Source organism: Delphinus delphis, chromosome 13, assembly GCF_949987515.2.
Source record: "Delphinus delphis chromosome 13, mDelDel1.2, whole genome shotgun sequence".
Classification (NCBI taxonomy): Eukaryota; Metazoa; Chordata; class Mammalia; order Artiodactyla; family Delphinidae; genus Delphinus; species Delphinus delphis.
In genome coordinates, this window is record NC_082695.1 from 26030077 (window position 1) to 26045552 (window position 15476).

Sequence of the window (15476 nt, forward strand, 5' to 3'; positions counted from 1 at the left end):
GGGCCGCGCCCCCGGCCGAACCCAGCCTGCGCTTCCCGCTTTGTTCCCAGAGCGGGTTCTGGAAGCGCCGCGCGCGCCCAGCCCCAGCCGCTTCCAGGCAGCGCCCCCCAGCTGCCTGGGAGGGCGCGCGGGGGCGTGCACGAGCGGCGCACGCCCGTCCCGCATGCCCGCGCTCCCGATTGGCCGCGCCGCGTGACGTCACCGGGAGGCCCCGGCGGCCGGGGGAGCCGGCGCCCGCGCGTGCGCAGACGGAGGGCGCTGAGCGGAGGGGGAGGTGGCTGGCCGCTTCTCCCGCGTCCGCCATTTTGTTGCTGTGGCTCTTGGGAGCTGGCTGGGCGAAGCGGATCTGGCGGCGCGGCGCTCCCGGGGGTCTGGTGCTTGGCTTGGCCTCGGGGCTCGGTGCGGAGCGGCGGGGGCGCGGGGCCGGCGCGCGCCGGGCCAGGAGTGACCGGAGGGTCCCGGGTGGCCTCTGCCGTGCTTGGCTTCACCGCCGCGACCCGGCTGGGCCCGCACCCCCGAGCCGGCTCGTTCCGTGGAGCGGCCCCGGAGCAGGCGGGCGGTGCGGAGGATGCTGCGGGCCCGCGGCCGCGAGGAAGGTGCCGGCTCGGCTCAGTAGGCGCGCGGTGAGCCAGAGGCCCGGCCCGGCCCGCAGACGGTTCGGGCGGAGCGTCCAGCGCAGGCAGAGCAGTCCCGGCCCGCCCGGCCCAGCGCCCGGCCCGCCATGTCCTCCGCCAGGTTCGACTCCTCGGACCGCTCGGCCTGGTACATGGGGCCCGTGTCTCGCCAGGAGGCGCAGACCCGGCTCCAGGGCCAGCGCCACGGCGTGTTCCTGGTCCGCGATTCGTCCACCTGCCCCGGGGACTACGTACTGTCCGTGTCCGAGAATTCGCGGGTGTCTCACTACATCATCAACTCGCTGCCCAACCGCCGCTTCAAGATCGGGGACCAGGAGTTCGACCACCTGCCGGCCCTGCTGGAGTTCTACAAGATCCACTACCTGGACACCACCACGCTCATCGAGCCGGCGCCCAGGTGCGCGGAGGGCGTGTGCGATCGGGGGTCGGGGCTGGACCCGTGGCTCCCTTTTCGGAACCGGGTTACTTTCCGGAGGGCATTCCGAACCGAAGGCAGTGTCAGGATCTGGGTCATTGTTGATGAAGGGGTGCGTCTTAAATGTGTTGAGTTGCGGGTACCTAGTTGAAAATGGACGCTTTTTGCCTTCGTTACGTTCTTGGTTTAATTACCCTGCTAAAGCAGAATTTTGTTGTTGTTTTTGAAACCTTTTTTGGGCCACAGATTGAGACTCTGAAGTTAGCTTACCCTCCACCCCCGCCCCGCAAGCACACACGAGTTTGCACACCTTTCAAGGTTTTTGAACTCCAGGTTAAGACCTCCTGGACTGCAGCTTTTGGAACACTGGGCAGATGAAAATGCTTTAGCGTTTAGAAACAAATACCTTTAACTGTGAAATATCAGAACTATATATTGATACCCTGGTGCCAAGTTTGAAATAACCTAGACATCTATTTTATAATACATTAATTACAAAAATTGTAAAAGAAGGTGCGTTGGCTTCAACGAAGACTTTTTTTTTTTTTTTTAACAGTTCCCCCCCAAGCTGGACCGTCCATAGACTGGAAATCCATTTGGTTAAATTCCAAGGAGGAATGAGGCTAGAATGTTCCTAAGGGAATTTTTTGAATGACACTCATCTTAATTCTATCTTACTTGAATTTCAGATGTACTTTTTGTGTTAAGTTTAATGACTTAGTATCTATTTTAAAGTTAACCCAGAGTGACACCAATCATTAGGCATCCTCTTTTCATTTGATTTTTTGCCTTAATCAGTATTTTGCTAGAGGTTTCTTTTATTTAAATTACGCCAAATTTGAGCTGAAGAGATTGCCTAGAATTTTAAAAGTAAAAGGTATTTCACTGCCCAGTTGATTTCTTAAACATTTGTTTAAAAAGGACAGATTTTTCATGATGAGATGTTTCTGACTTTACAGATTCTCTGACAGGATTCTACTCTGAGCTCTAAACACTAAAAGGTATTATATTAATTAAGGAGCACCCACTGGACGCCTCAGCGTTGCTTCTGTGGAATAGAGATAGAGAAGGAACAGCATGACAGTGGAATGACTTTGAGGTTAACTGCAGAACTAAATGGATTTTAAAAACTGGTGAGAAAGTGATTATAAATCAGATAGTGTATAACGAAGACCTAGACACCAAAAAGAATCTGATTGGTGAAACCTCCAGGTCCCGGAAGATACTGGTGACTGGAGTCAACTTTCAGCACATGTAATTCCAATATAAGGGGTTGGAGAGACTCTTAGAACCCACAGTAATGAGATATTAAATACGTTTAAGTAAATTACTTGCCTAGCTTGTGGAGGTGAATTATATCATTAATTTTAGGCATTTAGCATGCCATGTTGTGTGCCAGGTGTGTGCACTTTGAGGTGACGGGTACTCTAGTGCAGCTGTGAGTGAATAACTAGATCCCCTTCTGGGTGAAGAAAAAGGATTGTGCTGCAGCGGCTTCCCGCAGAAACGACCCCAAACTTCCCCTTTGGGCGTCTTCCCAGGTGCCCTTGTAACTTTGTGAGTGTGGTGCCTGCCCTCACCCCTCTCATCCTCCTCCCCGGGAGCCAGCCCTGCACGCCCATGCACACCTGTGGGCCTTCGTTCGACTGCTGGCCCTCCGTGGAGCACCTCCCTCCACCGGTTCCTCACCTGCAGAAATCCTCCCTGTGGTGTTGGGGCCTTTACCTGACCCCCTTGAGTTCAGCCTTGATTGTTTCTCCTCTGTGCCCTCTGCCCCAGGCATTTTGCTGTAGTTTAGTTTTTCCTTTTCCCTGCTGTCTCCAAGGGCTGTCACAGTGCTGGTTGAATCAGATCCTGGCTGGATTTACTTTGTCACACTAAATCTGGATTGCCTCTCCTGAGGATTTGGTTGATGTGTTACCTACTGTAGGAGATTACGCCAGGCAAGCCTTGGCCAAATGCAGAAATCAGGGCGATGCATTTTCACACCCCAGACAGGATAAATAAAGTGGTTTAGCTTTTTTAGGCCTCAAAACTGAGCTTCTGAAGCCAGAGTTTCATGCCCCTTGGCTAATTGTTCTTTTGGGGGGTCTGTTTTGCTTAGTGAAAGGTCACAACTGTATGACTTCCTCAGAATTTAAGGACTGGTGCTTGTTTTGTGCTAGTCTGATCTTTTTTATTGGAATGTTCCTTAACTTTTAATTTTATATTTTTATTCAAATATTACAGGAGAATTATGTTCCAGTGATAGGTACTGGGAAAGAGGGGTGACAGACATGCTTTCTCTGTCATGGAACTTAGATTTTAGTGGAGGAGACAGACAGAAAAGTAGAAAAATAAAATACTACAAGATTTGTGAATGCTATGAAGGAAATCAATCTAGGCTGAGAGGATCTAGTAGAAGGGACTTACCTGAGCTGGTGAGGTAAGAGAAAGCGTGAAACTGAAGAAGGGAGGAGGAGCAAGGCTTGGGCGAGGAGGGGGAGAGCTTATGCAAAGTTCTGGGTTGGGAAAGACAGCAATGTGATGTGAGTGTGGCTCTGAGATGCCGATCTAGAAGAGTTTGGACAGGTAATGGTCAAAGGCAGGAAATTGGGTGCCATGGAAGGGGTTTGAAGCCAGGAAGTGACCTGAGGCTGTTACTGCAATCCAGGTCAGAACGATGGTGACTGATGAGTCGCCCATCCGTCCATCATAGAGGCATTATGTAGACTGAGTGATGGCTGTGGTTTGAAAATAAGTTGCTGGTGGGAGGGGGGATGATGGGGAAGAGAAAAGAAGAGACAAAGATGACTTGGTATATTTGTAGCTGTCTGTTCTCTGGGTTATCTTATTGTCTTTTGAGTTTGTCTGTGGTATTCATCTCTGTCTTAGATTTTAAATTTAAACACAAAAGGTATATCAGTGGCTTTTGATTTTTGAATGACCCTAAAGGATTCTTTTTCTGCATATGGATGTAATTTTTATATTAAAAATCATTTGATAAACAGAAAACTTGTGGTTTTCACCTCCATTTTATTTGAGTATAAACACTTTTAAGATTCCGTTTATTAGGTTATAATTAGTATTCAGGTAGGCGCTACTGGTTTTTTTGTTTCTGTTTTAATAGAGGCTACTTCCAGTTTAACAACAGAGTGTTTCAGGTTTCTGAGTGGATTTAGTTTAGCTGTGAAATACATTTTCCTACGGTTTAGAAAATTGAAAGTGTGTTTTGCGTAGCTTGCTTTGCTTATAAAATTTTCCAGTTCTAGCTTATGTAGCTATATGACGGCTGGGAGAAAAATCATGAGAAGTAAAAGTTGAAAAACTGAGGCAAGTTGGCCCATAGAGAAAACCCTGTTTTTTACTCAGTAGACATTGCTCATTGCATGTGCTGGTAATATGGAACTAACATTGACTCAGCAGTCCCTGTCATGCTCTTGAGGAGCTTCCTGGTTACTGAGACTTTATTTAAAAGGCCAAATTCATGTCATCTGATACAGACAGTAGCTGTGGGAGGGCGGAGAAAGGATGCGCCGCCTAAGCTGAGCATCCCGAGGGGACCCTCACAATGTGTGCCACAGAGGCTACACCGTGGGGGACCGGAGGGTACCGCAGGTAGCATGGCCATGCCTCCCCCCATGGCCCCTGTCTGAATATTTAAGGGAACTTTTGGACTTTTGTAATTAGGAGTAGGGGAGAAGGATTAACAGTGATTTTGATTAGCATAGAATTGGACACTGTGGATAAACCTTTGAGTTTCTTCTTACCAATAGTTTAAATCACCTAAGTTCAATTTAGATGGGATCCATAAACGTCATTACGCTGGGAATGGAGTCTCGCCCAGGTGAGAATTGTGTTCCCATGGCAAGTAAAGTGCTGATAGCCATTTGCTTTGTGACCTTTCTCTTGTTTAAGACTCAAATTCAGAGAACTTTTTATCTAAGATTTCTGTTCTTGATCTGAACAGTTGGACTAGGTTCTAAGGTTCCTTCAGGCTAAAATATTTTAGTTCTTTCTGATAAGTGAAAGGGGGCAGTGGTGATTATCCTGGAGTCGGAGTTAAGGTCACAAGGAGTAAGGTGGGACCATCAGGCATGTGCAACTGGTGGGGAACGACAGCCGAGTGTGAGCTCTGCGGTGGTGAGGCGAAGAGGCTTGGACAGCAAACCTGGTGGCACACGGGATTTCCTTGTCTGTGGAACAGATTTAACCCAGGCTTAGGGGAAATGCTTCCCTGTGTCTTGGGCATTTTAATTTTAGCAGGAATTTCAATATATTGAGGCCTACTGTATCCCAAAGCCCAATGCTAGACTCAAGTCATATAATGGAAGTAAACCATGGCCCTAGCTTTTGAGAAGCTCAGTATACTGAACAAATGAAAATAGAATACCATGGGAGCTTAAAAGCAAGGATGGTCAACTAAAGGGTCAGGCAGGGCCTGAAAGGGAAGGTGCTCTATGAACTGATTCTTTTTTTTTTTAATCTTTATTGGAGTATAATTGCTTTACAATGTTGTGTTAGTTTCTGCTGTGTAACAGAGTTAATCAGCTATATGTATACATATATCCCCATATCCCCTCCCTCTTGTGTCTCCCTCCTTCCTTCCCTATCCCAACACTCTAGGTGGTCACAAAGCACCAAGCTGATCTCCCAGTGCTATGTGGCTGCTTCCCACTAGCTATTCTACATTTGGTAGTGTATATATGTCAGTGCTACTCTCTCACTTCGTCCCAGCTTACCCTTCACCCTCACCATGTCCTCAAGTCCATTCTGTACATCTGCATCTTTATTCCTGTTCTGCCCCTAGGTTCATTAGAACCTTTTTTTTTTTTTAGATTCATACATATGTGTTAGCATACGGTATTTGTTTTTCTCTTTCTGACTTCACATGAACTGGTTCTTGAAGGATGAGAACAAGTGTATGAGGTAGAAGAGGTGCTGGGAAAGGCACAGGTGTGGTTCATGTGAGTGAGGAGCCGCGAGCTAGGAAGTTAAGAATGCTGAACTGTGAAGGGCCTCTGTGCTTTGTACATGAGTTTAGCAGTGGGAGCCCTTTAAAGTTTTTAAGAAGAGAACTGTCATGGTCAGTTTTATTTTTTAGAAACTGGTGTGGGCGGGGTGATGAGAGTCTGGAGTGTGGGGTTAATCAAGGGCTGTTACAGGGGAAGGGATTGTGAGAAGCTGAACTGAGATCTCTTGTGTTGGGAATATAAGGTGGAAGCCGATGACAGCCATCGCTGGGCAGTTGCCTGTAGGTGGGTGGAGAGCTGTGGCATCAGGGATGATTGAATGGTGCCTCTGAGAGAATGGAGAGGAGGGATGGGGGGAGGGGGTCGATGGTTTTCAACAGGGAAGCCAGGCGGGGTTCAGCAATCTGATGGGTTTGTTAACGAGAAGAGGGTTGGGGGCCAAATATACAGATTTGGGTCTAAGCTTTGGTGGAATCCGCAGAATGAGCAGAGGCAGAGAAGCTGTGGATGGAGGTGCAGAGGCAGGTGCAGAGGCAGGCACCACCGAAGACTGAGAGCCATTGGTGAAGGTGCGAAGCCAGGGATGGAGGGAGAGTCCTCCATGCTCAGGGCCACCGAGGGATAAGAAGCGCTGGAAGCACTTTGAGCAGACGAGTACTGAGCCAGTCTTCTTGGAATTGATTCTTTTACCATCTGTTTTGTTTTCCAACTTTTTATTGTGAAATCTTTCATACATACACAAGAGTATGTATACATGTATATAATAAGGAAAATCTTCCATATCCATGTTACCCCCTTTAAAAACTAGAACGGGGGGCTTCCCTGGTGGTGCAGTGGTTGAGAGCCTGCCTGCCGATGCAGGGGACATGGGTTCGTGCCCCAGTCCGGGAAGATCCCACGTGCCGCGGAGCGGCTGGGCCTGTGGGCCATAACCGCTGAGCCTGTGCGTCCGGCACTCCGCAGCGGGAGAGGCTGCAACAGTGAGAGGCCCGCATACTGCAAAAAAAAAAAAACAAACAAAAAAAACTAGAACAGGACCTTTGAAACTCTCTCCTGCTAGAAGTTGATTGTATTGCTTCCTTAACAGGAATAAGGTGATTGTAAGCATAGAAGGCATTAAAGCTGAAGTTTAAATAAAATGTTTTATCTGTGATTTATACATGCAGCTGAGAATGCTTTTAACCAAAGGAGGAGGGAGATTCATTGTCATTCGATGAGGAGCGGCTTCTCTTCCAGAGCTGTCGAGAGAGGGAGAGGGAGAGGGAGAAGAAGAAGCATGGGTCTGGTGTGCTTGATGGGCTTGGGAAACTGTGTGTGTGTTGAATGCTATTTACAGTCCTGATGAAGGAACAAATTGCGAAACAATTGAGAAACAATGAGTTGTTCCAGTTTTATGTTTCCTATTTCTTTGGGCAGTGGGTTCTAATATGTTAAGTATTTCTGACCTGGCATCATCATGCTTTCATCTCTGCAGTGGGACTAATGTGTAATTTGCAGGGGATTTTGATGAATACACGAGTTTGAGAAAATGGGAAGTGGAGGGCTTTGAATTTGTCAGGGGTGTGGCTGGGAGGTTGATTTCCTGTCATATTTAGGGATGTCTGTGCGTGTGTCGAATCAGGAAAGGAGCTCCAGGTCACTGTAGCAGTGAAGTGGTGGAAAAAGTGTAAGCTGTCCTCCCTCTTGTCAGGTCTGCATGAGCACCCTCCCCAGCTCCGCCTCGGCTATCTAGACCAGGCCTCAGCGAACTCACGGTGAAGGGCTAGCTGTTCAGCACTTTAAGCTTTGTGGGCCCTGTTGTCCCCATCCCAGCCACTCAGCTCTGCCCTCGTACTGCGGAAGCAGCCACAGACAGCCCATGAGCGCATGGGCCTGGCTGGGTTCTACTCAAACCTTATTTGTAAAACCAACTGGTGGGCCGGTGGCCTGCAGGCCATAGTTTGTGGATCCCTTGGCCAGACTCACAGATAGTTTTTGTATAGTGTACTGGAGCCGAGAATGGTCATTACTTTTTTAAGGGTTATATGAAAAGAAGACTATCTGACAAAGGCCATATGTAGCCAGCAAGCCTCAAATGTGTGCCGGCCAGCCCGCTTCTGGCCTTGCTTGTGGGAACCAGCCAGCCCCGCGAGCTGTGGGGAAGCTGGGAAGGGGGCGTTTGAACCTTTGGGGCTCTTAAGTCTTCTGATGTAGAATCAGAATGCGTAAGCCTGTCTTCCACGAAATCTTTCAGCTTTAAAGGGGGCTAGTCTTTGGCTTTTTCTGCACCATCCCCTTGCCTGTTCTGACCCTTAGCAGAACTTGACCCCGTCAGCTTCTGTGGGACACATGAATGACACTTGGTGCTCTCATTTGCCTTCCAGCCTCTGTCGCTACTAAGTTTGCAGTCTTTCGAGAGCAGGAACTTGGTTTTAATTCATTGTTTGTCCCCCAAGTTCTTAGTACATAATAAGGCCAGTGGGTACCTGGGTAAATGGATGTCATTAGTGTTAATCCCTACTGAAGCTGTACTAGTGTTCTCACGGTCTGTGGAACTGCTTTTAACTTTTAACTGTATAAACAGTAAAATAACCCTTGAAGGCGTCTGCAGTGGAACCAAGTGTGCTCTTGGTGAAGTATCTGAGTTTTGTTTAGTGTGACCCAAACTCTCACAGAATCTCCGTGGCCCTTGAATTAGGTTCAGGGGTGGGGGGTGAGGAGCTGATGGGGTGCTTAGTGCCAGTCAGGAACTGTTGTGGGTGTTTCACGCACAGCGTTAATTCTCAGACACCTGAGAGACCCACAGGTTGTCCCTGCGGCTGACGAGCTGAGAGGCTGTGAGTGAGGACACTGCTTTGTGCAAATCCAAGTGGAAGGCATCGTACCTCCCAGGATTGCTGTGGGGATTCAATAATTTACTGTCTGCCAAGACTGCAGGCAGTCCTCAATGGAGGTATAAGTGTCAGCCTTTTCTTTGTTTTGCTGTTCCTGCTCACTCTTTTTTAGATACACTGATAGTAAGCAGTCTGCCCCTTTGTTGTCAGGTTGTTAATAAGTAATAAGGCCTTTGAGGTTTTAAATCACTCTTCCAACCACCAAGGTATCCTGACTACTGTGAAGCTGGTCATTTACATTAAAAAGATGTAAGTTTTGCCAAATTACAAAGACAGACTTTTGGAGAGTAGTGTGGCAAAATGTACCAAGGGCCGTGAAAACGTTCCTGTTCTTTAATCCAGGAATCTAGGCTTTACAAGCAATACAGTGCAGGGAAATTAAATTCAAAAGAGTATGTGAAGATGGTAACAGAGAAAGAAGAACCCTTCAGAAACACAGGGATGCTTGTTTGCAGCAGGCTTACCGAATGAAGCAAGAGCAGTATAGTGGGGAAACGCAGAAAAACTGCCCCTGGCATGCATACATGGGACTCTTTTTTTAAAAAAAATATATTTATTTATTTTTGGCTGCATTGGGTCTTCGTTGCTGCGCGTGGGCTTTCTCTAGTTGCGGCAAGCGGGGTTCTCGTTGCGGTGGCTTCTCTTGTTGCAGAGCACAGGCTCTAGGCGTAGACTTCAGTAGTTGTGGCACACGGGCTCAGTAGTTGTGGTTCACGGGCTTAGTTGCTTTGTGGCATGTGGCATCTTCCCAGACCAAGGCTCGAACCCGTGTCCCCTGCATTGGCAGGCAGATTCTTAACCACTGCCCCACCAGGGAAGTCCTGTACGTGGGACTCTTAAGAAAGAAAGCCGTACATGGAAGCAACCTAACTGTCCATCAACAGATGAATGGATAAAGAAGATGTGGCACATATATACAATGGAATATTACTCAGCCATAAAAAGAAACGAAATTGAGTTATTTGTAGTGAGGTGGATGGACCTAGAATCTGTCATACAGAGTGAAGTAAGTCAGAAAGAGAATGAAACAAATACTGTATGCTAATACATATATATATGGCATCATGTATATGATGGGTCATGAAGTACCTAGGGGTAAGACGGGAATAAAGACACAGACCTACTAGAGCATGGACTTGAGGATATGGGGAGGGGGAAGGGTAAGCTGTGACAAAGTGAGAGAGTGGCATGGACATATATACACTACCAAACGTAAAATAGATAGCTAGTGGGAAGCAGCCGCATAGCACAGGGAGATCAGCTCGGTGGTTTGTGACTACCTAGAGGGATGGGATAGGGAGGGTGGGAGGGAGGGAGACGCAAGAGGGAAGAGATATGGGAACATATGTATATGTATAACTGATTCACTTTGTTATAAAGCAGAAAATAACACAACATTGTAAAGCATTTATACTCCAATAAAGATGTTTTAAAAAAAAGAAAGCAAGCCGCAAAGTGGGCGGATGGGAGGGAGGGAGGGAGGAGGGAAGGAGAACTGTAGCTACCTTGGGGCAGGAACTGTGGGATTTTTTTCTCTTTTGTTTTCCTTTATTTTGCTGAACGTTGTAACATGGTAACACTTTTTTAAAAAGAAACTTTTTTTTTTAATTAAAGTGCTTCAACTTAGGAGATCATGTTGTTATGTGAAACAACTTTTTAGGTCATTAATTGGGGGAAAAAGAGGGAATGGCCATGATCTACTGGAAGACAAAACAACTGTAGTCAGTGGTTAGGCAGGCATAGGCCCTATCCCAGCATTCTCCCTCGGGCTGCTCCAGAACCAGCCTTGGTGATGACTCTACAGGCGTCACCCCCTAAAGAGGTGGAGACTCTGGGTGAAGTTACTCTGGTGTAGATTATGTGCTTCAAAAAAGTTAAGGGGAGGAAATGCTAACAGCAAAATAGGTTTTCCCAAAACTTCATGTATTCGCAACTTTCCAGAACACTTCTTAGGTGAAGAGAGACCTCTGTACTTCTCTTGCAGAAGGGGGCATTCCAGATGGGGTGTTGCTAAAGAGAAGGGAGACAGTGCTTTTCTTTCCTTTTTTAAAGAAAATTTATTTATTTATTTTTGGCTGTGTTGGGTCTTTGTTGCTGTGCACATGGACTTTCTCTAGTTGCAGAGAGCAGGGGCTACTCTTCATTGCAGTGCACAGGCTTCTCATTGCGGTGGCTTCGCGGAGCACGAGCTCTAGGCGTGCAGGCTCAGTAGCTGTGGCGCATGGGCTTAGTTGCTCCACAGTACGTGGAATCTTCCTGGACCAGGGCTCGAACCTGTGTCTCCTGCATTGGCAGGCAGATTCTTAACCACTGTGCCACCAGGGAAGCCCGGGACAGTAATTTTCTAACCGCCTCTAGGTGGTTCCGGGTTTGCGGGGCAGACTCACAGGGGGGCTCTGAGAGCTGGTGGCCAGGGGTGTGATGCTTAGGTGAGAGCTCTTGCGTCTGAGCTTTTCCGTGAAAATTTTCACGTTTTCATTTTGAGGCTCAGGTGATGATTCCCGTACAAGATGCAGTATGGGTGTTTTTTTAAAAATTATAATGCAGGTATATACTCCCTTTTCTGGTTTTTATATTTTGAGGGGCACAGAGGCCTTTGTCATCTCTCTGGGTGCCCGGGGAAGTGTGCAGGGTGCACACCCTAGATTAGGACCAGAAGGAAGAGTATGTGGTGGTTGTGATGGGCCTAAGGAAGGAGGCAGCTGAACTTACTGAGGATTTAAAAATAATTTTAAAAATTCAGACCAGGTATCTGTTTGTGTAAACAAAAGCTTCCTATGAAACAGAGATATGTGGGAGGGGTGCTGTGCATCTAATGTTAATATTCAGGATGTTAACTTCGATTGCATTACAAACTACAGAGGGTAAAACAGTGTGACAGGACCTTCTTAATGACTGAGAATATGGAGAGGGAAATAATTTATTATTGAGTTAATTGGTTTATTTTAAAAGTTTGACAAATACTGGTATAGAGTAAGATTTTTCTCTTAATTTTCTCTCTCTCTCAAGGTATCCGAGCCCACCAGTGGGATCTGTATCAGCACCCAGCCTGCCTACAGCAGAAGAAAATCTGGAATATGTACGAACTCTCTATGATTTTCCTGGGAATGATGCCGAAGACCTGCCCTTTAAAAAGGGTGAGATCCTGGTGATAATAGAGAAGCCGGAAGAACAGTGGTGGAGTGCCCGGAACAAGGATGGCCGGGTGGGGATGATTCCCGTCCCTTACGTGGAAAAGCTTGTGAGGTCCTCGCCACACGGAAAGCATGGGAATAGGAATTCCAACAGTTACGGGATCCCAGAACCTGCTCACGCGTATGCTCAGCCTCAGACCACGGCTCCTCTGCCTGCAGTTTCCAGCACTCCTGGGGCAGCGGTCAGCCCTTTGCCATCCACACAGAATGGACCTGTCTTTGCAAAAGCAATTCAGAAAAGAGTGCCCTGTGCTTATGACAAGACCGCCCTGGCATTAGAGGTAAAATCTACTAAGACTGGTTCTTTGGGTCTTTTGACACTCAGTTTTTGTTCTCTTTGGCCATGGCTTGCGGGGATCTCAGTTCCCCGACCAGGAATTGAACCCGTGCCCTAGGCAGTGGAAGCACGGAGTCCTAACCACTGGACTGCCAGGGAATTCCCTAAAAATGCATATTTTTAGAAGAATGGTCCCATATATTTTTGTGTGTTATTTTTTTACTGATGTATAAATTTATATAAATCACATAAGTGAGGTGGGCCCTAAATATTATTGTATTAGAATATGGGATTTGGTACCACAGTTCCTCAGCTCTTTCATTTATTGATAACTTGTGAAAATGGTTTGTGAATCACACATTGCAATGTAAGTATCATTATGAGTACGGTTTTATACTCTTTCTTAGTATCATTACATCACATGTGTGTTAGAGAAACTGCGATTAAGTTATTGCTTGTTCTGTGTGTGTTCACCCCGAGGTCACAGTAGGGCAGAGCTGGGAGGCAGCCCAGGTGCATGGCAGGAGGATGAAGTCATGGGGCCTGTTGCTTCAGAGCAGCCTGCCCTCAGATTCAAAGGGAGCTGTGATTTTTGTGTGTTTTTTTTCACTGGTTATCCTCAGGTTTATTTGGACCAAGAGTAATACCCAAGTGAACTACACCTGGAAGTTTGGTTCAGAGTCTGAGGTTACTTCTCCCTCTCATGTTGGCTCTAAGGAAAGAGCATCTGAGGCGGGGACCGGGGCTGGGGAGGACCTGGTGCTTTTATACTTCACAGTGGAAGAACAGGAAGGGAACCAGAGAGGCTCCCTCCACAGATGGAGGCCTGGCTGAGTAGGCCTGCTGGCCTTCTCATCCCCACACAGACCTGCCCCTGCACGGTACACACCTCAGCACCCTAAAATAACTTGGGGTGTTCTGGGCTCTAAATACCTTCCAGTTTGCTTAGTGGTTTCAGGCTCTGGGAGCACTTCCACATCTCTGATCTCCTTATGGGAGTAGGGAGCTAGGATTTAGAGTTGTGTTATGCAGCTGACGGTTGGCACACCAGGGTGAGATCCTGGGGGTCCAGGCTCCCAGTCAGAATTCCAAGCCCCGTAAAGGAAGTCAGGAAGTGGGTTCTTACCTGAGCCAGGATTTAAAGCCTCACTCCCTTTAGGACGCCTGTGTGTTGACTTCTGGCTCTAAGATGTGCACTTTAGAAACCCCTGTCTCCCATGTGTGTTCTTTGGAGTGTGCACAGGGGGTTGTAGAGGGGATCACTCAGAGCTTGGGGAGTAGATACATAGGTGGGTGCCTTAGGGAGGCCGGGGTGAGGAGAAGGAGCCTGGTTCGTGAAGCATATTTGAAGATAACCCATCTTCTCATTGTTAACACTGCTCTTCTAGCCTCAGGCCCCAGAGACAGGTCTCCACACCTGAGCCTCCTCGTGACACCAGCCCAGCCGTGTCAGCCTCGTGAAAGGCTGCCTTAGGTAATTAGAGTGTTAGTGGACCCAAGAAATAGACCTTTGCCAAATTCCACTTCATGGTATTTCCTGTGCTGTGTGTTTAAATGAGACTTTCAGCTATGCCATAAATAAGTATGTCTCTGAATTATGTTATCTTCTAAAACTGATGCCTGTCGGATCTTGTTAAAAACAGTCCCCTCTTGGGACTGTTGCAATTAGGTTACCAGGAAAAGTATTAAAATTAAAATAAGAAAGGTGAGACAAGTAGGAGAAAATGTGCCAGTAATTGAAGCTTCGTTATTCCCCTTGAGATGGTGTTACAAAGTGAGGATGGTTCAGGTGAACTTTACTTCCTGAGTTAGTTCACAAGGTTTTTTCATAAAACTTGAGTTTTGAAAGAACATTCCTGCACGCGAAGAGATATTTTAAGAGAGGTCTTTGTTTAGACACTTTGCTCTCTTGCTTACCTCTTTTTAGGAAACGAGTTTATCCTTGGGATTTGGTTTGAAAGGGGAGCCTCCCGTGCCCTCGGTGGAGCAGGGCTGGAAGGGCTCCTGGGAAGCAGGGGTGTTCTCAGGTGGTGGGAAGTGGCGAAGGCCTTTCCAAAGGTAGATCGTTGGCAGAAGAGAATGTTTGGAGCAAGGGTGCTGTGGTCATTACAAAATAACCTGCAGTCCAAGTTGTGTCTTCTGACACAGCGGCCCGCATTCGAGTCCCAGCTGTTCCTGGTGTGATCTTGGGCACGTTTCTCAAATTCTCTAAGCCTAAAAGGCACCCTGGCTCTGAGAGTTGATGTTTGTTTGTTAATCATACATTCATGCATCCAACCTGTGAGGGGTGCCTTGTAGGGTCCTGCCACCAAAGAGCTTGCCACCTAATGAAAGACTAGAGGCAGAAACCAGCAGTGTGGTAAGTGATCTGATAACACAGAATAGGTGGGAGCAGAGATGGAGGTAGGAGATGGGAATGTGGGTGGGTGTTGGTCTGGGAAGGCTTCCTGCAGGAGGTGACCCTTGAACTGAGTTTTGAAGGATGACTAGAAGTTAGCTGGGTGAAGTGGGGGGAGGCATTCCTGGCAGAAGGAAGAGCTTGCAGGAACAAGAGAACACCACTGTGTAGCTGAAGGTCATTGAGAGTGTTGGGTGTGTTGGGCAAAAGACAAAAGCTTGGACGCGAGCTGTGACCATATCAGCAGAGAGCAAAGCTGAGGAGGTGAACAGTTTTCTTGTGGCCTTCATTGAGGCATGAAATCGCTGGTTTCTCACAACTGTTAGAGGTTTTGAAGTTTGCAGGTGGGCAGTTTACCTTTTTATTGATTAACTTTTAAGTAATTTAGAGCAAATGCTTGAGTCTCCCTATAATAATATCAGTCTCCCATACTCATATTCCAGTATACTTTCCTGACTAGAAAAGGGCAGAAATTTGTTAGCACCTTCAGAGTTGTACTTAGCTCTGGACACGCACAGCCAGGAGTCTGAATGGAGCCTCACAGAGCAGTGCCCCGTGGTGTGGGCTAAGGGAACAGTGGTGAAGTGGGGTAGGGGCTGCAGGTGAGGTGTGGAGGGAGTGGGGATGGATCGAGAGAGTCAAGGAGGGCAAGTAGGGTGGTCCTTAGCTCTGTCTTCCTGATGCCTCAGCTCCTACCTCACCCTCACCATGGACACCTCCACAAACATTCCC

At 47.5% G+C, this 15476-nt stretch overlaps 1 protein-coding gene across 1 annotated transcript in view; it reads left to right on the top strand.

Annotated features, from left to right (window-relative positions):
• The first annotated feature begins 279 nt into the window (after positions 1-279).
• The window catches only part of CRKL (CRK like proto-oncogene, adaptor protein), a 31638-nt gene continuing 16441 nt past the window's right edge, over positions 280-15476 (top strand). Inside the window, exons 1-2 of the mRNA XM_060028503.1 lie at positions 280-1032; positions 11885-12350. Coding sequence (XP_059884486.1) covers positions 722-1032; positions 11885-12350 — 777 coding nt within the window. The 5' untranslated portion in view covers positions 280-721. The remainder of the gene's footprint in view (positions 1033-11884; positions 12351-15476) is intronic.